This window comes from Leuciscus leuciscus, assembly GCF_965113295.1.
Source record: "Leuciscus leuciscus genome assembly, contig: HAP1_SCAFFOLD_630, whole genome shotgun sequence".
In the NCBI taxonomy this organism is placed as follows: Eukaryota; Metazoa; Chordata; class Actinopteri; order Cypriniformes; family Leuciscidae; genus Leuciscus; species Leuciscus leuciscus.
The window spans coordinates 1669-27470 of record NW_028118109.1 but is presented as its reverse complement, the minus strand read 5'-3'; the positions used below and the strand labels follow the sequence as shown (position 1 = coordinate 27470).

Below are 25802 nucleotides of genomic sequence, written 5' to 3'. Positions count from 1 at the left end.
GCCTTTAAGAAAGTCGCTCCGTTCTCGCGCACATTGTGTCGATAATATACCGATCCGTCGCGGTCGCTGTCGTGGTGTGTTTTCATTCTCGTTCTGCACGGTCATGTCTGTTCATTCCGCTGAAGATCCGTTCCCGTTCCATGGGCTACTTCCGAAAAAAGAGACCGGCGCTGCCTCGTTCCTCACCAAGTTCCCGGAGTACGATGGCCGAGGGGTGCTCATCGCTATCCTGGACACCGGGGTGGACCCAGGGGCCCCGGGCATGCAGGTAAATCGAGCCCGCGGCTTCGGCTCAGCACTAGGCCGCACTGGGTTTTACTCCCGTTTAAGGGGCCACAGACACTGGACGGTACCGGAACTCCCGTGTCATTATTTAAACACTGAAGCACTAACATATCCGAAGCCAATTAAGCTGATTAAGTCTGCAAAACACATAAACGGCGTGTTTGAAAGGGCAAGCTGTGTCATCCTCATCAATGGCAATGACTTACAGAGAAGCACCACGGCTGTACCATAGCTTCTCAGACATGTATTATGGGATTTGTGAGGTATATGATTTGGTAGATACAATTATAAGTTAATGTGGAATTAATTAGTCATGTCAGACATCACAGAAACATTGTATTCTCTATGATAATGGCTGTCTCCAAACCTACATAGACAGCAGATTAGCCTTTGCTCCAGGATGCTGACTAGATAGGGCACAGGCCTCCAAATATCAGCATTACATAAGCAGCCAGTTAATAACACTGTGAGAAAATTGATATTATAAATATTAAAAGTATTACATGATTGTTTTCTCTTCTTCTACTCACTGTTGTACTGTGTTATGTGTTTTATTGTTAAAATATAGTAAAATAAATATAGCACATATTCATTCAGATTTCATTCATTCTAATCAATGTATTTATTTAGTTACTTATTTTCTATTATTTTTACTCCGCTTTTTAAATTTTGTATACATCAATTTTTATTTGTTTATTTTTTATCAAATGTTTTATTCAATTAATTTAAATCTAATGTATTCATTTATTATTTATTTAAATAAATATTTTTTATAATATTAAATATATGCATTTATCAATTTAATTTAATGTTATTTTTAATATAAAATTTTTTACACTGCTTTTCTTAGTTTTATTTATGTATTTAAATTGTGTATCAAAGGTTTTTATAGGGCTAACTTAATTTAAATCTTAAGTATTCATTTATTATTTATTTATTTAAAGTTATATATAACTTGATTATATTAATATGATATATTATACTTTTACTTATATTAATAAAATAGGTTTTATTTGTTTTATTTTTACAGTTTACACAGCTCTTATTTTTTCAAATTCAATTTTATTCATTTATTTTAATCAATTTTGTAATCAAATGCATACATTTATTATTATTTTTTTAATAAAATTATTTATTCTAATAATTTTTTTATATGAATCAAATTTATTTTTATTTTTTATTTTTTACATTTCTACGCTGTTCTTCCCCCTGTTTAAAGCATCTCTGTAAGAGGATCCAGCAGCTGTTTGTTCACACACACACACACACACACACACACACACACACTCAACTGTCAGCTGTTCTAGTTGTTCACTACTGAGGGAATCATGTGACGTGCATGTCTTGTTTCTGTCACCTCAGCCGATCACATGTAACGCTCATCCAGCAACACTAGGGATCATGTGTTCTCTACAAGCTCTTTCAACATCTGAGTTTTAAAATGCATCTTTTCTCGTAAGCTGATCTGATTTGTCTTGATTTGTCAGATCACCACAGACGGGAAACCCAAGATCGTGGACATCATCGACACGACGGGCAGCGGAGACGTGAACATGTCCAGCGTGGCGGAGCTGAAGGATGGGAGCGTGACCGGGCTAACGGGACGAACGCTCAGAGTGAGATCAGCAAACACTCTTATTCTGTCTCATATTCATATCCGTCACACTTCAGACGCTCGGGTTACTGAAACTATATCAATAACATGTTTGGGTCTCATTTTTCACCCTAGAATCAAAAGAAAGAAAATGTATCTTTATTTAGGATTTTGTTTGGTCTGTTTTGTCACAGAGTGGAAATTGCTCTGATATCATATTCATATCCATAAATACATGCTCATGCACGTCAACACGAACACAGAATTGAACACATTTCCATTATTGCACAATAATAATATTTCAGAAGGTTATTCAAAACTATCAATTAAAATATTAATATTATATATTATATTATAATATTAGTAAATACTAGATTAAAAAGTTTGTCGAGTTATTAAAGTTTGTTATAATAACAACATTGTTATTATATATTATATTATTATTATATTATATATTATATTATTATTATTATTATTATATAATATTTATATATTTAAATAGTGCCATAATGCCAAGCATTCTCTTGGACTAATTAAAAAAAATAGCATGGTTTAAAATAATGCATAATAGAATTTAATATAAATTTTTATTAGTGTGAAATATGAGTCGAATGTGTTTGTGTGATTCCGCCTCTGTGTGGATGTAGTGTTTCAGTGACTCTAATGGTTTTCCTGTTTCTCTTCAGATTCCGGATGAGTGGGAGAATCCGTCCGGGAAATATCACATCGGAATAAAGAACGCTTATGATTTTTTCCCTAAAGCTCTGAAAGAGAGGATACAGGTAATGGTTCGGCAGAGCTGATGGCATGTGCATGCTGGGTTGGGAATCGAGTACTTGACGTCAGGAATCGGATGCTTGTCATAAAATTAAAATTTCGATTCCTCTGAGCCTTTCAAGATGACTGTTTTCAGTGCAGGCGTGTGTAACTATATTGGGCAACTCTTACTTAAAGTGACATCAGCCTAATATTCCTGCAGCTGTTGTGATAATAACACTCATCAAACAATGAGTAAATTCACTCGTTCTAGACTAAATAAGTATATTTGTAATGTATATTTTATTAATAAAGTGCAGTGTTATTTTACATTTGATTAGAGTTTCTGTGCCTGTAAATCTTAAAACACTGTTAATTTCAATCGTATCTTTGTTCAGTTGTAGCTTTTGTTGCGATTGCTAATTCTTTTTTTGTTCTTTTTTAATTACTGAGTGTTTATTGTCTTTAATAATGCTTTACATTTATATTAGTTAGGCTATACTTGTTTTTCTATGGTAGCCTTAAACCACATTCCTTGTGTAAGTGTTCTTCAGCCTGTTGATTGTTGTTCATGACGCTACAATTAAATATTTTGCAATAAGACTAAATGTGAATGATATCTAAGTTTTTTGTTTTGTTTTTTGTTTTTGTTTTTGTTTTTTACATTTTTGGAATCAAAATTAGGAATTGATAATCGGAATCGAAATTAGGAATCGGAATCATTCAAATTCAAACGATACCCGACCCTGTGTGCATGTGTAAGTGTCAACCTCAAACAAACACATGCTGATGATGATGCTGATGTTCACACATGATATTCCCGTGTGTGCGGTTCAGAAAGAGCGTAAGGAGAAGCTGTGGGACCCGGCGCACAGATCGGCTCTCGCTGAGGCCAGCCGCAGGATAGAAGAGTTCGACCAGAGTCACCCGAACCCCTCTCAGGTCAGACTCTTCTACTGATGCTGCTTACATGAGTGATACGTTTAACCTTCATCCTTCCCTCGCACTCTGTAACACATCCTTCCCTCGCACTCTGTAACACATCCTTCCCTCGCACTCTGTAACACATCTTTCCCTCGCACTCTGTAACACATCCTTCCCTCGCACTCTGTAACACATCCTTCCCTCGCACTCTGTAACACATCTTTCCCTCGCACTCTGTAACACATCTTTCCCTCGCACTCAGTAACACATCTTTCCCTCGCACTCAGTAACACATCTTTCCCTCGCACTCAGTAACACATCTTTCCCTCGCACTCAGTAACACATCTTTCCCTCGCACTCAGTAACGCATCTTTCCCTCGCACATCCTTCCCTCGCACTCAGTAGCACTCTGTAACACATCTTTCCCTCGCACTCAGAAACACATCCTTCCCTCGCACTCAGTAACACATCTTTCCCTCGCACTCTGTAACACATCCTTCACTCGCACTCTGTAACACATCCTTCCCTCGCACTCAGTAACACATCTTTCCCTCGCACTCAGTAACACATCCTTCCCTCGCACTCAGTAACACATCTTTCCCTTGCACATCCTTCCCTCGCACTCAGTAGCACTCTGTAACACATCTTTCCCTCGCACTCTGTAACACATCTTTCCCTCGCACTCAGTAACAAATCTTTCCCTCGCACTCAGTAACACATCTTTCCCTCGCACTCTGTAACACATCTTTCCCTCGCACTCAGTAACACATCTTTCCCTCGCACTCAGTAACACATCTTTCCCTCGCATTCTGTAACACATCCTTCACTCGCACTCTGTAACACATCCTTCCCTCGCACTCTGTAACACATCTTTCCCTCGCACTCTGTAACACATCTTTCCCTCGCACTCAGTAACACATCTTTCCCTCGCACTCAGTAACACATCTTTCCCTCGCACTCAGTAACACATCCTTCCCTCGCACTCTGTAACACATCCTTCCCTCGCACTCTGTAACACATCTTTCCCTCGCACTCTGTAACACATCCTTCCCTCGCACTCTGTAACACATCTTTCCCTCGCACTCAGTAACACATCTTTCCCTCGCACTCAGTAACACATCTTTCCCTCGCACTCAGTAACGCATCTTTCCCTCGCACATCCTTCCCTCGCACTCAGTAGCACTCTGTAACACATCCTTCCCTCGCACTCAGAAACACATCCTTCCCTCGCACTCAGTAACACATCTTTCCCTCGCACTCTGTAACACATCCTTCACTCGCACTCTGTAACACATCCTTCCCTCGCACTCAGTAACACATCCTTCCCTCGCACTCTGTAACACATCTTTCCCTCGCACTCAGAAACACATCCTTCCCTCGCACTCAGTAACACATCTTTCCCTCGCACTCTGTAACACATCCTTCACTCGCACTCTGTAACACATCCTTCCCTCGCACTCAGTAACACATCTTTCCCTCGCACTCAGTAACACATCCTTCCCTCGCACTCAGTAACACATCTTTCCCTCGCACATCCTTCCCTCGCACTCAGTAGCACTCTGTAACACATCTTTCCCTCGCACTCTGTAACACATCTTTCCCTCGCACTCAGTAACAAATCTTTCCCTCGCACTCAGTAACACATCTTTCCCCCGCACTCTGTAACACATCTTTCCCTCGCACTCAGTAACACATCTTTCCCTCGCACTCAGTAACACATCTTTCCCTCGCACTCTGTAACACATCCTTCCCTCGCACTCTGTAACACATCTTTCCCTCGCACTCAGAAACACATCCTTCCCTCGCACTCAGTAACACATCTTTCCCTCGCACTCTGTAACACATCCTTCACTCGCACTCTGTAACACATCCTTCCCTCGCACTCAGTAACACATCTTTCCCTCGCACTCAGTAACACATCCTTCCCTCGCACTCAGTAACACATCTTTCCCTCGCACATCCTTCCCTCGCACTCAGTAGCACTCTGTAACACATCTTTCCCTCGCACTCTGTAACACATCTTTCCCTCGCACTCAGTAACAAATCTTTCCCTCGCACTCAGTAACACATCTTTCCCTCGCACTCTGTAACACATCTTTCCCTCGCACTCAGTAACACATCTTTCCCTCGCACTCAGTAACACATCTTTCCCTCGCACTCTGTAACACATCCTTCACTCGCACTCTGTAACACATCCTTCCCTCGCACTCTGTAACACATCCTTCACTCGCACTCTGTAACACATCCTTCCCTCGCACTCTGTAACACATCTTTCCCTCGCACTCAGTAACACATCTTTCCCTCGCACTCAGTAACACATCTTTCCCTCGCACTCAGTAACACATCCTTCCCTCGCACTCTGTAACACATCCTTCCCTCGCACTCTGTAACACATCTTTCCCTCGCACTCTGTAACACATCTTTCCCTCGCACTCAGTAACACATCTTTCCCTCGCACTCAGTAACACATCTTTCCCTCGCACTCAGTAACACATCTTTCCCTCGCACTCAGTAACACATCTTTCCCTCGCACTCTGTAACACATCTTTCCCTCGCACTCTGTAACACATCTTTCCCTCGCACTCAGTAACACATCTTTCCCTCGCACTCAGTAACACATCTTTCCCTCGCACTCTGTAACACATCTTTCCCTCGCACTCTGTAACACATCCTTCCCTCGCACTCAGTAACACATCTTTCCCTCGCACTCTGTAACACATCTTTCTCTCGTGGGTCAAAATGACCCGAAGCCCTAAAATTATACTTCGTTTTTTTTGTCCAGAAAGCTTATTTTATTTCATTTTGATAATATTATTTCTATTTTGTAATACAACATTTAAAAAAAAAAAAGTTTTACCTTTAAATGACTGATTTGATCAATAAATAAATAGTCATTTAAGCACATTCCTCACATTCTTTATACTTAAATTCAAAATAACTCACAATTTCATGCATAACTCTTTTAATTCAGCTCTAAATATCTTACATTGTGTGTCTTTGTTTTTTTTTAATTTTAAAATTAAAAAAATTACATGATATTTCATGACTAGATCTAGATGGGCTTATATCTCTATATGGAGTAAATGAGCTGTTCCTCTGGGTCCTAAAGTCAGTTTCTCTTCAGTGTGCATTCACATACACATGTAGACATTAGAAAATGTCAGAAACGCTGGTCTTTTCTCCTCTATTGTGTCGTATATCCGAGTGAAACGCTTCTGGAACAAGAACAAATGTGGGCGGGGCTTGATTGTGTCTGTGGGGAATTGATTGGATAGTTGTGGTTTGCTATTGGCTGATATCATGTGAGTGACAGGTTATAGCCCCACCCTTGTCATCAGAGAAGAGATGCTGCAAGAGGAACTTATTCTGATTCTGAATGATGTTCATGGATAAATTATAACAATAAACTGCGATATTCCATAAAAAAAATTCAATTATCAATGTGTGTGTGTGTTCAGATGGAGAAACTGCAGAGGGAGGAGCTACAGTGTCACGTGGAGCTGTTGGGAACCCTGGAGAAGAAGTACAGCGACCCAGGGCCGGTTTATGACTGCGTGTCGTGGCACGACGGCGTCACATGGAGGTCAGAACACACACAACTAAACAACTAAACTGTAAAGCTGCTGTGAAACAATCTGTATTGTTAAAGCGCTGTATAAATGAAGGTGACTTGACTTTACGTGTGTGTGTGTCAGGGCTGTGGTGGACACGTCTGAGACCGGAGAGCTGTCGTCCTGCACCGTCCTGAGCTCGTACCGAGAGAAACAGGAGTACGCCACGCTGGGAACCGCAGAGATGCTCAACTACTCGCTGAACATCTACGACGAGGGAAACACGCTGTGTATCGTCACTAGCGGAGGTGAGACTGATGACAGCGAGACGCGCGCCTCGTTCATAACCCTCGCACAGAACAGGACACCACTTCACACACATCAAATCAAATATACTTTATTGTCCCTGATCGGGGAATTTGAAATGGATTAAAATAAACAGACTTCACTAATTCATGATACACATACGTTGTGATTTATAATAACTAATGCTGGGCAAAGATTAATCACATCCAAGATAAACGTTTGTGTTTACATAATCAATGTGTGTGTACTGTGTGTAATTATTTTGTGTATATATAAATACACACACATGAACGTATACATTTATGAAATATTTGCATGTATATACTTATATATGAAGAGTTCAGATGCAAAAGCCTCAATAAAATATTATATACAAGCCTATAAAAATGATAATTTTTATCAAGTTCGTATATTTAAGTTCAGTAATGTCACTTAAATGACAATTAATAGGTAACTTTCATTGCCATTTAAGTGAAATTACTGAACTTAAATATACAAGCTTGATAAAAATTACCATTCTAGAAGAAAATTTCAGATGGCACTTAGAGGCTTTTGCATCTGAACTCTTCATATATAAGTATATACATGCAAATATTTCTTAAATGTATACGTTCATGTGTGTTTATTTATATATACACAAAATAATTTAATAATAATAATAATAACACACATTGATTATGTAAACACAAACTTTTATTTTGGATGCGATTAATCTTTGCCCAGCACTAATAAAAACAAACTTGATGGGAGAATCAACAACGATGTTGATCTGATGGCAGATGAAGGAAAAATCATAAATACAGTGATGTTCACAATAACAGTTTAAATGCATAAAAGAATGGTTTTACATCTGATACACACATTTAGATTAAATATACCCTTCTCATTAGTGGAGTTAAGCACTTAAATAAAATGAAATCATAACCGAGAAGATAAAAAAATGTTTATATTGTAATAAATAGAAATATTAGTAGTGTATGCGCTGCTGTCGAACACTTTGCTGTGTGTTAATGTTTGCTCAGCGCATGATAACAGCAGAACTCGTGCTGTGAGGAAATATTTACACGCAAATAATGATCAATAATGCACAATAAGGCCTCTCTGTTTCCATTAAAATGATAAAGCAATTAAAAGCACTAGGCCTATTTGGCGAGTGGAAAAGATTGAGAGAACTTTTCTCTGAAATGTGTTTTATTCTATATGAATTATTTATTCAAACACAAGGCAAGGATCGCTACTAAATGTTTCTTAGCAATATAATGTGACGCACATCCGTATCTCATATTCTCCTAATGTCTTGTACGGTTAAACATGATATAACGTGGATGATTATGCATATGCAGATGAGGTTATGAATGGTAAAACGAGGCGTTGTAAGCTCATATATGGTTATTTTTAATGCCGTTTTCCACTACAGAATCTTCTAGAAAAGAGACAATTGCATCAGTCCTTCATGGAAAGCATGTGTAAGTGATGATTGAGAGTCTGCACACACTGATGTGTGTGTGTGTGTGTGTGTGTGCGCAGGAGCTCACGGGACACACGTGGCCAGCATCGCAGCGGGACACTTCCCCGAGGAGCCAGAGCGCAACGGCGTGGCCCCGGGAGCCCAGATCCTGGCGCTGAAGATCGGAGACACACGCCTCAGCACTATGGAGACCGGCACCGGCCTCATACGAGCTGTAAGAGACACCTGTCAATCACCTGTCAATCATCATCACATCACGAGTGACATCCTCAAGAACTATTGAAGCAGGGTTACTTTAGTGCAGAGATGGCCAAAGTACTCACTTCCCGTACTCAAGTAGAGGTACAGATACTTGTGTTAAAAAATACTGATTTAACTTCCTTACTCAAGTAAATGTAACAAAGTACAGGCGTGGAAATTTACTTAAAGTATAAAAGTAAAAGTAGCCTTGCGAATGACAACCATTTTTTATGCAAAGCTTCCTGGACCACACTAATGTCACTCAGTGCAAGCTGGGAAACTGAAGTGGATATGGACTAAAGGTTCTTGATATGCTGTCGCCTACATTTTAAATGGATGTCTGCCAATAGAAACATCACATATATGGTTACTGTGACAGAGACTGGGACTCCAGTATTCACACACCCAGTTCCTCTTTTTTAATCTTCCCCTAAACATTTAAAGGAATCTATAATGTATGTGTGTGTGTGTGTGTGTGTGTGTGTGTGTGTGTGTGCTCAAATACGGCTTCTGGAAAGAAAATAAAGGATAAAATAGGAATTGCTAAACAGACATTGATTAAGAAGTTCCCCATACTTTTAGAGTTACAACTAAGAACCAGTAGATGGCAGCAGCGTACCAGAAATGAACTGACAGCTAGTACGAAGTGCTATAAAAGTTGGAGAAATTACAAAGTCAATGTGCATTGTATTAAAAAAATCTTTATTGATATGCAAATAGACCATAAAAATGGCAAGTGATGTATGCCCTCAGGTCTGCAGATGTGCACGGATTTGTCCTGAATGCCTTCAAGAACTCGGGAGTAACTAGTGTATACACACCTTCTGTATAGTGTAACGTGTCATAGCGTAGTTGTGTGTTGGACAGTGTGTGTGTGTGTGTGTGTGTGTGTGTCTGGGGTGGATTTGCTGTGAATTAATGCCACTGAATCTGTCGTCTTGTTGCGTCGAGTGCAACGTATATCAACGTTATTGATGACCTGAAAAATAATAACGGTAACTCCACTGAAATTATTTGAAACTAAAGTAACGAGCCAATTTTGTCAAATGTAAGGAGTAAAAGTAAGAAGTCGGCACAATAGTAAAGTAAAAATATCTGAAAAATCTACTTGAGTACGGTAACATACATCGTTACTTCCCATCTCTGCTTTAGTGTTATTAACATGCTGTTATAGTGTCTTTAGTGAGTTTTTATTTGTATAATTTCCTTTTTTTTTTTGTTCAGTCTTGAGTCATTATTTTAATATATTTCTATTTTATTTGTGTTTTAGAGGTTTAGTACTTCGTCGGACTTGTTTTATCTCAATATTTCAAAGTTTCGTTCAAGTTTACATTAAAAAATAAATAAAATAAAGTTAGTTAAAAAAAAGTTAAAAAAATCATATATAAAGTTAGTGTTATATTACATTAAGAACTGTCTCAAACTGGGTTTCATGGACATGTTTAGAGAAAAAAAATGTAAAGAGAAGCAAATAAAATAAGTTTTAATTAAATAAATAAAAATAATACATTTATAGAGTAAAGTTAAATAAATGATTAAATAAATTTGATAGAACTAAATAATTCATTATTGATTTAAATAAAAATAAGAAAAAAAGTGTCTCTCATATATATATATATATATATATATATATATATATATATATATATATATATATATATAGAGATAGATAGATAGATAGATAGATAGATAGATAGATAGATAGATTGGACCAAGTAAATAACTAATTATTTTGATTAAAACAAATACTTGAAATTTTATTTAAATAAATGAATACATTTGATTAATATCATTTGATTAAAATGAATAAAATACATCTATCTTTAAACTCAAAGATATAATATAATAGACACATTAAATATGTCTGAATGTCATTCGTTAGATACAAAATATCAAAACAAGGGTGTCCTTTATTTTAAAGAGAAATGTTGATAATTCACGCATTCACTAAAACTCACCAAAACACAGCGAGACGAAGGACAGGAGAAACTATCCTGCAGATACAGACTCTTGATCACATTAACACGTTTATAAATGTGGCAAGTCAACAAAGGCGACTCTATCGCAGTTGCTTTATTGTTTGTGTTATATATATATATATATTTGTTTATGTTTTTCAGATGATTGAAGTCGTAAACTACAAGTGTGATCTTGTGAACTACAGTTACGGCGAGGCGACGCACTGGCCAAACTCAGGGTGAGCTTCTGATCACACACACACACACACACACACACACACACACACACACACACACACACACACACAGCTAGTCTCCTAACGCTGCGGCCACACCACAAGATATCTGATCGCTCCCCTTCCGACAATCCTAAATGAAGTCCCGATTATGTTGATGGTTCCACAGATTATCTTATCAGGATGGATATGAACATCAGAAATGTGATTTTCAAAACCTCCGATTGGGGGATTTAAGCTCTTGAGATCTGGCAACCGCAGGTCCTGTTTATCCTGAAGTCTCGAGAGATTTTGCGAGATTTCCCGTTTTCACAGTCGGGACTCTGGTTGTAAATCCGTCCGTGTGTGTGTTGTGTTGTGTGTTGTCGTCTTCACATCGCTGCACAACACACACTATAGGAGCAAAACGGTTAAATCTAGGATTATTTGTCCTCATGTTTGTAGTCTCTCACATTTTGAAAATCTTCTAAGATTGTAAACATCTTTTGGTGTGGCCCCAGCATGAGAAGCTCTGAAACATCTCCTCGACTCTGCTTGTTCCTCAGGAGAATCTGTGAGGTCATCACGGAGGCGGTGCAGAAGTACAACGTTCTGTTTGTGTCGAGCGCTGGGAATAACGGCCCGTGTCTGTCCACCGTGGGCTGTCCCGGAGGAACCACCAGCAGTGTGATCGGTACGGACACATAACAGCAGGAACATTAGTGCTGTCACTTTAAGAGCTGCACGGATCCGATATACTGATACACGTGTGTGTGTGTGTGTGTGTGTGTGTGTGTGTGTGTGTGTGTGCACACGAGTCGTCTCACGCTTGAATTGTTTAAAGTCATATTGAAATGCTCACAAAGGAATTGATAAGAGGAATCAAAATGTAACTTTTAAAACAAGTACCCTGACCTCAAGTATTCGATTCCAGAATTTTGATTCCCCACCCTACTTGACGACAGCATTGCTGCTGAGATGTAATGTCAATAATGATGATGATGATGATGATGATGATGTGTAATCAGCTCTGACCTGATGACCCTGATGTGCAGGTGTGGGCGCTTACGTGACGCCTGACATGATGGTGGCCGAATACTCGCTGAGAGAGAAGCTCCCCCCGAACCAGTACACGTGGTCGTCGCGCGGGCCCAGCACTGACGGCGCTCTGGGCGTTAGCATTAGCGCTCCCGGCGGAGCCATCGCCTCCGTTCCCAACTGGACGCTCCGCGGCACACAGCTCATGAACGGCACCTCCATGTCCTCGCCCAACGCCTGTGGGGGAATCGCTCTCGTGCTCTCAGGTGCCGACACACACCGCTTCACATCTGATCATATATCATGTTTTCATTTTACTTTAAAATCTTAATATTTCAGTTAAATTTGACATTTTTGTGGTTTAGCACTTTTTGAATGTACTTTTATTTGTATATTTTAAATTTTTCATATTTAATTTTATATTATTTTATATAAAAATGCAATGTTATTCTTATATATATATATATATATATATATATATAATATAAAAATGCATTTTCTTGTATTACCATTTTTTTTATATTTTATTTCATACATTTTTTTTTAGCAACTGAAGTTTTCGATGTAGTAATAATCTTTACTATTTGCAGTTCAGTTTTATTTCAATTACACATTTGCATCATGTTATACATAAATGAAGATCGGTGTAATGATATTGACTGAGGGGCGTGCGATACTGACAACAAAATTAAAAAAATTGTCGGTAACGATAATCAGACAATATTTTCTTAATTTACACTGCATTTGCAACTGCATAAATAATGCTATGAGATTTTTTTAATGAATATTTAATTCTGAAAGATGAAATGCAATATATATAAAACTAATGAGTGAGTCATTCATTAAACTCATTTGTTTAAAAGGCGGATTCGTTCAGTAGCGAAGCTCCACTGTTCCGCTCTAAGGCGTAGAAATGTTCATTTGGAAATGTTTGTTGAAGTGAAAGTGAAAGTGACACGGGAATTTGACCTCTGCATTTAACCCATCCAAGTTAATACACACACATTAGGAGCAGAGTAGTGAGTAGTTAACACACACACACACTGCAAACGTGGATACACACACCCAGAGCAGCGGGCAGCCTTTGTGTGGCGCCCGGGGAGCGATTAGGGGTTAGGTGCCTTGCTCAAGGGCACCTCAGTCATTTCCCACCGGTTCTGGAATCGAACCAGCAACCTTTGGGTTACCAGTCCAACTCCCTAACCACTAGGCCATGACTGCCCCTAATTGTCAAAATAAAGCAGAAGAGAACTAACCTGACAATAGTTTTGTTTAGAATGCAACTCAAAATGTTAACTTGTTTATTGAACTGTTTTAAGAAATCAAAAGACTGAGCAGCTAAAGGGAGAAAATGCCCCGGTAAACCTTGAGTCGCAAACTCATTGACATCGGCTATATTACAGTGTGACTCAGGCACACACTACTCTTCACAGAGGAACTGAATGTGCTAGAACTCACTCAGAGTTTGAGCTTAACCCTTGCATTGTGTGGAAAACTCCTCATTTGGTGTTAAATAGCTTATAAACTATCCAGGTTCGATTCCCAGGGAAAGCAAGAACTGATGAGAATGTAAATGTGTAGCTTGAGATGCAATGCAAGTCGCTTTGGATAAAAGCGTCTGCCAAATGCATAAATGTGAACAATAGTTACAATATTATGCATATTGCACAGCCCTAGCTCATGAATTTGTACTGTAAATGCTGAGGTGTGTGTGTGTGTGTTTGCCAGGTTTGAAGCAGAACGGCGTGCGTCACACAGTGCCGGCGGTGCGGCGAGCTCTGGAGAACACGGCTCTTAAAGTGGATGATATCGAAGTGTTTGCACAGGGTCACGGCATCATTCAGGTACTGACACCACAGGGCGTGCTCGTCTTCACGGATCTGTGTTCATAAGAATCTTGTGCAGAATATTATATCTTTTAATATGAAGTTCTGACTGTTAAAGCAAAGCACAAATTGTCTAGGGTGGAATTGTCTATACAACGAAATTTTGTCTCTCATTTGAAAAGTACACACGCACACACGCACGCACACACACACTCCAAAAATATAAATATAAACTAATGTAAACAAATGGTTCAGAATGTAAACAGTGCAACAAAAAAATTAAATTATAATAATGAGCATTTATGTGATGTGGCATTTAGAGTTTGTACAGCTATCGGATAAAAACCTGACGGTAACCGTTAGAACAGAAAGAGTTTGTGGACCATAAAGGAACTGAACTAAACTGAACTCATGTGATGCGCAGGTGGAGCGAGCGTTCGACTACCTCATGCAACACGTGTCTCTGCCCACCAGTGGCCTGGGCTTCAGCGTGACCGTAGGGTCTCAGAGAGGAATCTACCTCAGGGAACCGGCCCACGTCACCGGCCCGTCCGATCATGCCGTCGGCATCGAGCCCGTGTTTCCAGAGAACTCAGGTACACTACACTTCACTGAGGAACTCAGGTACACTACACTTCACTGAGGAACTCAGGTACACTACACTTCACAGAGGAACTCAGGTACACTACACTTCACTGAGGAACTCAGGTACACTACACTTCACTGAGGAACTCAGGTACACTACACTTCACTGAGGAACTCAGGTACACTACACTTCACAGAGGAACTCAGGTACTCTACACTTCACAGAGGAACTCAGGTACACTACACTTCACTGAGGAACTCAGGTACACTACACTTCACTGAGGAACTCAGGTACACTACACTTCACAGAGGAACTCAGGTACTCTACACTTCACTGAGGAACTCAGGTACACTACACTTCACTGAGGAACTCAGGTACTCTACACTTCACTGAGGAACTCAGGTACTCTACACTTCACTGAGGAACTCAGGTACACTACACTTCACTGAGGAACTCAGGTACACTACACTTCACTGAGGAACTCAGGTACACTACACTTCACTGAGGAACTCAGGTACACTACACTTCACTGAGGAACTCAGGTACTCTACACTTCACAGAGGAACTCAGGTACACTACACTTCACTGAGGAACTCAGGTACACTACACTTCACAGAGGAACTCAGGTACACTACACTTCACTGAGGAACTCAGGTACACTACACTTCACTGAGGAACTCAGGTACACTACACTTCACAGAGGAACTCAGGTACACTACACTTCACAGAGGAACTCAGGTACACTACACTTCACTGAGGAACTCAGGTACACTACACTTCACTGAGGAACTCAGGTACACTACACTTCACTGAGGAACTCAGGTACACTACACTTCACTGAGGAACTCAGGTACTCTACACTTCACTGAGGAACTCAGGTACACTACACTTCACTGAGGAACTCAGGTACTCTACACTTCACTGAGGAACTCAGGTACACTACACTTCACTGAGGAACTCAGGTACACTACACTTCACTGAGGAACTCAGGTACACTACACTTCACTGAGGAACTCAGGTACTCTACACTTCACTGAGGAACTCAGGTACTCTACACTTCACAGAGGAACTCAGGTACACTACACTTCACTGAGGAACTCAGGTACACTACACTTCACTGAGGAACTCAGGTACACTACACTTCACTGAGGAACTCAGGTACACTACACTTCACTGAGGAACTCAGGTACACTACACTTCACAGAGGAACTCAGGTACTCTACACTTCACTGAGGAACTCAGGTACACTACACTTCACAGAGGAACTCAGGTACACTACACTTCACTGAGGAACTCAGGTACACTACACTTCACAGAGGAACTCAGGTACTCTACACTTCACTGAGGAACTCAGGTACTCTACACTTCACTGAGGAACTCAGGTACACTACACTTCACTGAGGAACTCAGGTACTCTACACTTCACTGAGGAACTCAGGTACTCTACACTTCACTGAGGAACTCAGGTACTCTACACTTCACAGAGGAACTCAGGTACTCTACACTTCACTGAGGAACTCAGGTACACTACACTTCACTGAGGAACTCAGGTACACTACACTTCACTGAGGAACTCAGGTACACTACACTTCACAGAGGAACTCAGGTACACTACACTTCACTGAGGAACTCAGGTACACTACACTTCACAGAGGAACTCAGGTACACTACACTTCACTGAGGAACTCAATGTGTTCGAGCTCATTGTGCTGAAAACACCTACTTTGGTTTTAAATAGCTTATAAATCTCTCATATTATGACCCATTAATAACACTTTCTCTTCTATTTTATATCTATTTATAAAAATAAATAAAAAGTACATCTACTGCGTTAGACTAAACTGGGAAGTGTCACAGCACTTGCATATTGTTGTCCTATTGTTAGTTTCACTGCTTCTATTTATAAGTCGCTTTGGATAAAAGTGTCTGCGAAATGAATGAATGTAAATATTATCACCATATATTGGATTTAATCTTTTTATCAACTTGTTTTCTTTAAAGTCCCCCTGTAGGCAATCATTTTATCCCTTAAAACTCACCAAAATGACATTTAAAAAAAAAACTCCTTTGAAATAAGGTCTTCATGTCTTAAAATATCTTGAATGTAACTCGACACCCTTGCCTCATTTAGTATGCGTGGTTCTATGAATATGCAAATGAGCCCCGCCTCCACTCACTCACTCAGCTCAGAGATCCACTGGTTGACGATCACACGTTGATCTGATTGGTTACAAGGTAGTTTGTGACGTCAGAAACACCAGCGATTTCAAAGCGTGTGTTTGAGACTGTCTTTGGTTCACTGCAGTTTTAAGGAGGAAATACTCAGTAATGGTGTCGACTTATGAATTTACACATGGTTTGTGTTAAAGCATATTAATAACACCACATAGACACATAAACTACATTAAAAGCTGGATTTACACCACAGGGGGGCTTTAACATTTGCTCAGTCATGCTCCTAATCAGTGAGGCCTGCTGTCAATCAGATCCAAAAAGTTTTTTTTTAAGGTGTCATTGTTACAGTGTAATTACTGAAAGTACTGAGTAATATTAATTAACTACATTTACTTACTAAAGGGTTAGGGTAGGATTAGGATTTGGTTATGGGTTAGTTGCATATAATTATGCATAATTAACTGTTATTACTATAGTAAGTACATGTAACATGTAACAAGGACACTTTAACATAGTGTTACCGTCACTTACCGTCACGGCCTGCAGCCATTTCACCCTGTAGCCCAAGACTGGTTGCCCACTGAAGCTAAGCAGGGCTGAGCCTGATTAGTACCTGGATGGGAGGCCTCCTGAGAAAACCAGGTTGCTACTGGAAGAGGTGTTAGTGAGGCCAGCAGGGGGCGCTCACCCTGTGGTCTGTGTGGGTCCTAACGCCCCTGTATAGTGATGGGGACACTATACTGTCAAAGAGCACTGTCCTTCGGATGAGACGTTAAACCGAGGTTCTGACTCTCTGTGGTCATTAAAAATCCCAGGATGTCTTTCGAAAGAGTAGGGGTGTAACCCCGGCATCCTGGCCAAATTTGCCCCTTGGCCTCTGTCCATCATGGCCTCCTAATCATCCTCATATACTGATTGGCTTCATCACTGTCTCCTCTCCACCAGTAAGCTGGTGTGTGGTGGGCGTTCTGGCGCAATATGGCTGCCGTCGCATCATCCAAGTGGATGCTGCACATTGGTGGTGGTTGAGGAGATTCCCCCTTCTATGTAAAGCGCTTTGAGTGCCGAGAAAAGCGCTATATAAATGTAATGAATTATTATTATTATTATTACTTTTCTTCTCACTCATCATCTTTTTTGCTGAACTTGTTGCAATGCATTCTGGGATTGCATCACCTTAATTTATCATATGATGAACCAGACATAATTCTCTGTAAAGCTGCTTTGAAACGATGTGTATTGTGAAAAGCGCTATACAAATAAATGTGTGATGTATTGTGGGATGTTTTCTCCGCAGAGAACTCGGCCCGTATCTCTCTGCAGCTTCATCTGGCTCTCGTCTGCAACGCGACCTGGGTTCACTGTCCGTCACACCTGGAGCTCATGAACCAGTGCCGCCACCTGAACGTGCGCATCGACCCGCAGGGCCTGCGAGAGGGGCTTCACTACACCGAGGCACGGCAACACAATCACATTCCCTCCGTCCTCACAGTTTTAAATGTCCTGATTTGTCTTAAGGGATAGTTCACCCAAAAGTGAAAATTAACCCATGATTTACTCACCCTGAAGTCATCCTAGGTGTATATGACATTCTTCTCTCAGACGAACACAATCAAAGTTATATAAAAAAAATGTCCTGGCTCTTCCAAGCTTAATAATGGCAGTGAATGGCCTTTTCTGTTTTGAAGCCCATAAAAGTGCATCTATCTATGATAAATAGATGAATAGATGCACTTTCATCATGAATAGATGCACTTTTATGATGGATAGATGCACTTTTATGATGGATAGATGCACTTTTATAGAATTTCTTGCCATTCACTGCCATTATAAAGCTTGGAAGAGCCAGGACATATTTTAATATAACTCTGATTGTATTCGTCTGAAAGAAGAATGTCATATACACCTAGAATGACTTCAGGGTGAGTAAATCATGGGCTAATTTTCACTTTTGCGTGAACTATCCCTCTAATGATGGTGTTTTGCAGGTGTGTGGATTCGACACGTCGGCTCTCGGCGCTGGTCCTCTCTTCAGAGTGCCTATAACGGTTATAATTCCTGCCAAGTGAGTCCAACTTCACCCGCCTGCGTCCGTGACGGTGTGTTTCTGCTGGTGTGTGACGTGTGTTTGTGTCTTATAGAGTCACTGATACTCACAGTCAGGAGGTCTCGTTCACAGACGTCCACTTCAGACCAGGACAGATCCGCCGGCATTTCATCAACGTTCCCCGTGGAGCATCATGGGCAGGTGATGTGTGTTCTGGCTAACCTGGCTGAGAAATCATTAAAGGAGTAGTTCACTTCAGAATTAAAATCTCCTGATAATTTACCCTCCCCACGTCATGCAAGATATAATTTCTTTTCGACTGAAGAAGGAAAGACATGAACATCTTGGATGACGTGTGGAGAGAGTAAATTATCAGGAGGTTTTAATTCTGAAGTCAACTACTCCTTTAATGTTGCTATCGTGACCCCACTGGTGTGAACGAATGATGCATCAGTGCAACGCCGCAAATCTTTGATCTATGATTATTTTCTCAGAGATCTCATTAACGTCTCACTCTGGAGACGTGTCGTCGAAGTTCGTCCTGCATGCGGTTCATCTGGTGAAGCAGCGAGCGTATCGAGCCAATGAGTTTTATAAGTTCTCGTCTCTGCTGGAGAAAGGCTCGCTCACGGAGGCTTTTCCTGTGCTGGTACGCAATACATACATGGTTTACATATGTGATCAAAGGGATAGTTCACCCAAAAATGAAAATTAGCCCATGATTTACTCACGCTCAAGTCATCCTAGGTGTATATGACATTCTTCTTTCAGACGAACACAATCAGAGTTAAATAAAAAAATGTCCTCGCTCTTCCAAGCTTTATAATGGCAGTGAATAGTTGTTTCTGTTTTGAAGTCCATTAAAAAGTGCATCTATCCATCATAAAAGTGCATCTGTCCATCATAAAAGTGCATCTATCCATCATAAAAGTGCATCTGTCCTTCATAAAAGTGCATCTATCCATGATAAAAGTGCATCTATCCATGATAAAAGTGCATCTATCCATGATAAAAGTGCATCTATCCATCATAAAAGTGCATCTATCCATCATAAAAGTGCATCTATCCATCATAAAAGTGCATCTGTCCATCATAAAAGTGCATCTGTCCATGATAAAAGTGCATCTATCCATGATAAAAGTGCATCCATCCATCATAAAAGTGCATCATATCCATCATAAAAGTGCATCTGTCCATCATAAAAGTGCATCTATCCATGATAAAAGTGCATCTGTACTTCATAAAAGTGCATCTATCCATCATAAAAGTGCATCTATCCATCATAAAAGTGCATCTATCCATGATAAGTGCATCTGTACTTCATAAAAGTGCATCATTTCCATCATAAAAGTGCATCTGTACTTCATAAGTGCATCTATCCATCATAAAAGTGCATCTATCCATCATAAAAGTGCATCTATCCATGATAAAAGTGCATCTGTACTTCATAAAAGTGCATCATATCCATCATAAAAGTGCATCTGTCCATCATAAAAGTGCATCTATCCATGATAAAAGTGCATCTGTACTTCATAAAAGTGCATCTATCCATGATAAAAGTGCATCTATCCATGATAAAAGTGCATCTATCCATCATAAAAGTGCATCTATCCATCATAAAAGTGCATCTATCCATGATAAAAGTCCATCTATCCATCATAAAAGTGCATCTATCCATGATAAAAGTCCATCTATCCATCATAAAAGTGCATCTGTCCATCATAAAAGTGCATCTGTCCATCATAAAAGTGCATCTGTCCATCATAAAAGTGCATCTATCATCATAAAAGTGCATCTGTCCATCATAAAAGTGCATCTGTCCATCATAAAAGTGCATCTATCATCATAAAAGTGCATCTGTCCATCATAAAAGTGCATCTATCATCATAAAAGTGCATCTGTCCATCATAAAAGTGCATCTATCCATCATAAAAGTGCATCTATCCATCATAAAAGTGCATCTATCCATCATAAAAGTGCTAATTTTCATTTTTGGGTGAACTATCCCCTTAATATTAGTTTTGCTGTGTCGATCAGGTCACATGTTCATCTTTGTGTGTGTGTTTCTCAGCCAGGACGGACTCTGGAGTTGTGTGTCGCTCGCTGGTGGGCGAGTCTCGGTGATGTCAACATTGATTATGTCATTTCCTTCCACGGGCTGGTGACATCACCCTCCCCTCTTCACATTGTGAGTCGCTTTAGGCTTTCGTATTTCACAGCACCTTTCTTTTAATGCTTTTATTCATCAAGGATGCATTAAAATGATCAAAACTCACATTTATAATGTTACAAAATATGCTATTTCAAATAAATGCAACATTCTATTCATCAAAGAATCCTGAAAATAAAATGCATCAGTTTCCACAAAAATATGAACCGTTTTCAACACTGATAATAATCATAAATGTTTCTTGAGCATCAAATCATCATATTAGAGTGATTTGTGAAGGATCATGTGACACTGAAGACTAGAGTAATGATGCTGAAAATTCAGCTTTGATCACAGGAATAAATTACACTTTACTATATATTCACATAGAGAACAGATGATTTACATTATAACAATATTTCACTGTTTTTACTGTGTTTTTGATCAAATAAACACAGCCTTGGTGAGTGTAAGAGACTTTCAAAACATTATAAAATCATGTTGCTAAAAGATCAAACTTTTGAAGCACCGTGTGTCAGATGTGTTGTTCATATGGACTCTTGTTTGGTGTGTTCCTGTGTATCTAGCACGCCTCTGAAGGGATTTCTAGTTTTGAGGTCTGTTCTCCATTGAGATATGAAGATGTTTCCCCAACAATCACCTTGAAGAACTGGGTTCAGCCCCTCAGGTATCCACACACAACTCGCAGATGGACATTACACTGGTCGTATATCCGAGCGAAACGCTTCTGGAACAAATGTGGGCGGGGCTTGATTGTGTCTGTGGGGAATTGATTGGATGGTTGTGGTTTGCTATTGGCTGATCTCATGTGAGTGACAGGTTATAGCCCCGCCCTCATCATCAGAGAAGAGAAGAGATGCTGCAAGAGGAACTCATTCTGATTTAAGATTATGAGGAACATTAACACAATAATGATGATGTGCACCGATAAACATTGATTTCGTTAAAAAATCAATAAACATTAAAATGCTGATTTAATGCTGACTTTACAAAAAATGTCCAGTGACTTCCTAAGCTTTTTAAAACATCTTGCTCTCGTGATCTAGTGTGCATCAGTTTACACACTCATGCTCACTGTCAGAATGATGTTCAGTAATGCCCATAAATACAGTTTAAGTGGGATATGAAGTGTTTTACATCGTAAACCACATAAGCTAAAGCCTTCCTCTGGGAGATCTTCCAGTGTAATGTGTTTAAATATGCATGATGAACCTCTCTACTGTGTGTGTGTGTGTGTGTGTGTCTCCTCTATAGGCCTTTGAGCGCTAAAATCAAGCCCCTCGGCCTCAGAGACGTGTTACCCAACAACAGACAGCTCTATGAGATCATCCTCACGTATAATTTCCATCAGGTGTGTTTTTACCTCTGCGTCCTCAACGTTTATGATGAGTTATAGTTGTGTTGTCGCCATAATGGTTGATTGATGTTGATGTTTCAGCCCAAGAGTGGCGAGGTGATGCCCAGCTGTCCACTGCTGTGCGAGTTATTATACGAGTCTGAGTTTGACAGTCAACTCTGGCTGCTGTTTGACCAGAACAAGAGGCTCATGGGATCTGGAGATGCCTACCCACACCAGGTAACCAGAACAACGCCAGCCTTCACTGCACGTTTCTCTAGCACAGTGTGATCGGGGTGCAGCGGATCTCAGTTGATCGTGATGCGTAACGGATAAGCTCCCCACGGTTCGATTCGCGGACTAACTGCTAAATTTAACCATCATAGAGTGAAAGTTTATCATTTGGATGAGTTTTGTCTTGCCAATTTACACATTCAAACAATTTTAAACATGGAAGAAGAGGCAAAAATAAGGACTTGTGCGTTAACTGCACACACACACACACACACACACACACACACACACACACACACACACACACACACACACACACACCCGCTGAGAGAGAGAGGCTCTAATTGATTACACTTTTGTGTTTCCTTGACCTTGAACAGACACACACACACACAATTATGTCTATAAATGTATATTCTCTCGGTTCTGTCATGAGTGGACAGTTGAGAAAGAAACCGGATGTTTTCGGTCTTAAAGTGACAGCAGCCTAATATTCCTGCGTCATTGATGTTAATAAAACAACAAAATACAGCTTTAACAAAGATGAAACCATATTTAATTTCTACTGTGAACAAAGTGTTATTTTACATTAGGCTTAATTATTATTAATTGTTAAACTTTGTAACCTTGTAATGCTTGTAATTTGTGTATTTGTTCTTATTTTATTACTGACTGTTCACTTGTGTTTAATAATGTTTGAACTTTATCAGTTAGGCTAGTAGTTTTTAATGTGATATCGAAAACTTCCAAGTGCTCTTTTAGTAATAAATATAAAGCCCCATATTTATATACAGTACAGGCCAAAAGTTTGGACACATTACTATTTTTTATGTTTTTGAAAGAAGTTTCTTCTGCTCATCAAGCCTGCATTTATTTGATCAAAAATACAGAATTTTTTTTTTTATGTTGTGATATATTATTACAATTTAAAATAATTCGTTTTCAATTTATTATACTTTATCATTTATTTCTGTGATCAAAGCTGAATTTTCAGGATCATTACTCCAGTCTATCACATGATCCTTTAGAAATCATTCTAATATAATGATTCATTATCAAAGTTTGAAACAGTTCTGCTGCTTAATATTTTTTCATAACCTGTGATACTTTTTTAGGATACTTTGATGAATAAAAAATAAAAATAAAAAAAAAAGCAAATGTTTTAAAATAGAAATCTTCTGTAACAGCAATATACATGACTGGTCAGTCATTTTTTTTCTTTCTTTTTTTGAAATAAATCCATACTTTTATTCAGCAAGGATGTGTTAAATTGATAAAAAGTGATAGTAAAGAAGATTTATATTATTAGAAAATATTTTTTATTTTGAATAAATGCAGTTCTTTTTAACCTTTTATTCATCAAATATATTAGGCAGCAGAACTGTGTCCAACACTCATAATAAATCAGAATATTAGAATGATTTCTAAAGGATCATGTGATAGACTGGAGTAATGATCCTGAACATTCAGCTTTGCATCACAGAAATAAATGATAATATAAAGTATAATAAATTGAAAACCAATTATTTTAAATTGTAATAAAATATCACAATATAAAAAAAAAAAAATCTGTATTTTTGATCAAATAAATGCAGCCTTGATGAGCAGAAGAAACTTCTTTCAAAAACATTAAAAATAGTAATGTGTCCAAACTGTTGGCCTGCACTGTATATTATTATTATACAAATTTTTTGTTTAAATGATCCGTGTCTCAAAAGCCGTAATTGATCGGCCCCGTGAGTGTTGTGACCCGTTGCACCGCTACAGTGATGTGTCCCGGCTCTGAGATGTGTTTGGTTCCCTCAGTACTCCCTGAAGCTGGAGAAGGGCGACTACACGGTGCGTCTGCAGGTGCGTCACGAGCAGCAGAGCGAGCTCGAGCGTCTGAAGGATCTGCCCTTCCTCGTCTCGCACCGGCTCTCCAACACACTCTCGCTGGACGTCTACGAGACGCACCGGGCCGCCATGATGGCCAAGAAGAAGTCCAACTCCGTCACGCTGAGCCCCGGCGCCGCTCAGCCCTTCTACATCACCGCTCTGCCTGACGACAAGTGAGTGAGGTTATCTTAAAGGGCTCATTGGATGCCAAATTCACTTTTATATGGTGTTTGCGTATAAATGTGTGTTTGCAGTGTGTGGACACAACCACCATACAACAACAACCACCATACACAACCACCATACAATGAGAAAAATCCATTCACTACTTTTTTTAATCCTCAAAAAGTCTAAACACTCTCAATTATCAAGCCGTTTGGATTTCCTGCACAATATGATGTCATATTGCTCATGCTCCGCCCACGAGCACTGACGGACTGTCCCGTATTAGCATATTTCCCGTTAGAGTTGTCAAAAAGTACTGACTTCGACCAGTCGGTACTAAAAAAAAATAATAATTGCGCTTTGAGCGCTGTTGAGCAGAATCATAAACACCTCTGATTGCCTATTGTACTCATGCTCATTGGATTTGTCTGTGATTGGCTACAATGATCAACTCACCTCACACAGGAGCGTTTGAGAGCACACAGAAGTGTTTTAAAAGACGGGAGTGGGAGTGTTTGAAAACACAAGCAGGCGTCTGTTATCGGACCGCTCTTCTTTCTAACGCTCGCGTGTGTATCTGTGCAAGCGCTCGGGGAAGAGCCTCATTGATGTACATTTACAACATGTTTTTGAAGCGCTGATCAGTGTAGCCAATCACAGACATTTCCGATGAGCGTGAGTACAATAGGCAATCAGAGGTGTGTACGATTCTGCTCATAGCGTCACATTTTTTAAAATTTCAGTACCGAAGTTGGTACTTTTTGACAACTCTATTTCCCGTATTAATATATTTACGCTCTCAGCCATTTGTATACCGTCCGCCAAGGCATCACTTTACGAGTCATGGAAGAGAGCAGTTGCTCATTATCATTTAAAGAGACATGCACCGGAACGGGTCGCTGTGAACAGAGCTGTTTTTGAGGAGGTAAAAGCGTGTTGTTTTACACAACCACTGAGGAATTTTAACCAAAGTATGTTACAAACTTACTTTACATGAACACCCTAAAGAATCATACCAACTTGTGGAAAATAAGCATCCGATGACCCCTT

General features: G+C 39.6%; 1 protein-coding gene across 1 annotated transcript; it reads left to right on the top strand.

The window, feature by feature from the left end:
* Positions 1–24779, top strand: LOC309491850 (tripeptidyl-peptidase 2-like). Its single transcript, XM_082190870.1, has 21 exons — positions 1–268; positions 1773–1901; positions 2566–2661; positions 3473–3577; positions 7018–7142; positions 7255–7418; positions 8944–9098; positions 11245–11321; positions 11864–11991; positions 12353–12601; positions 14064–14179; positions 14586–14757; positions 18220–18377; positions 18911–18987; positions 19064–19170; positions 19464–19618; positions 21041–21157; positions 21706–21806; positions 22394–22490; positions 22578–22715; positions 24516–24779. The coding sequence occupies exons 1-21, from the start codon at positions 104–106 to the stop codon at positions 24762–24764; spliced, it is 2880 nt and encodes a 959-aa protein (XP_082046996.1). The 5' UTR covers positions 1–103; the 3' UTR covers positions 24765–24779.
* Positions 24780–25802: the final 1023 nt, after the last annotated feature.

Excerpts from the sequence above, each read along its gene's own strand:
- LOC309491850 (XM_082190870.1), top strand. The coding sequence starts at position 104 with ATGTCTGTTCATTCCGCTGAAGATCCGTTCCCGTTCCATGGGCTACTT. Across the intron at positions 14,180-14,585 it reads AGGGTCACGGCATCATTCAG|GTGGAGCGAGCGTTCGACTA; the intron begins GTACTGACACCA and ends TGTGATGCGCAG. Across the intron at positions 18,988-19,063 it reads ACGGTTATAATTCCTGCCAA|AGTCACTGATACTCACAGTC; the intron begins GTGAGTCCAACT and ends TGTGTCTTATAG.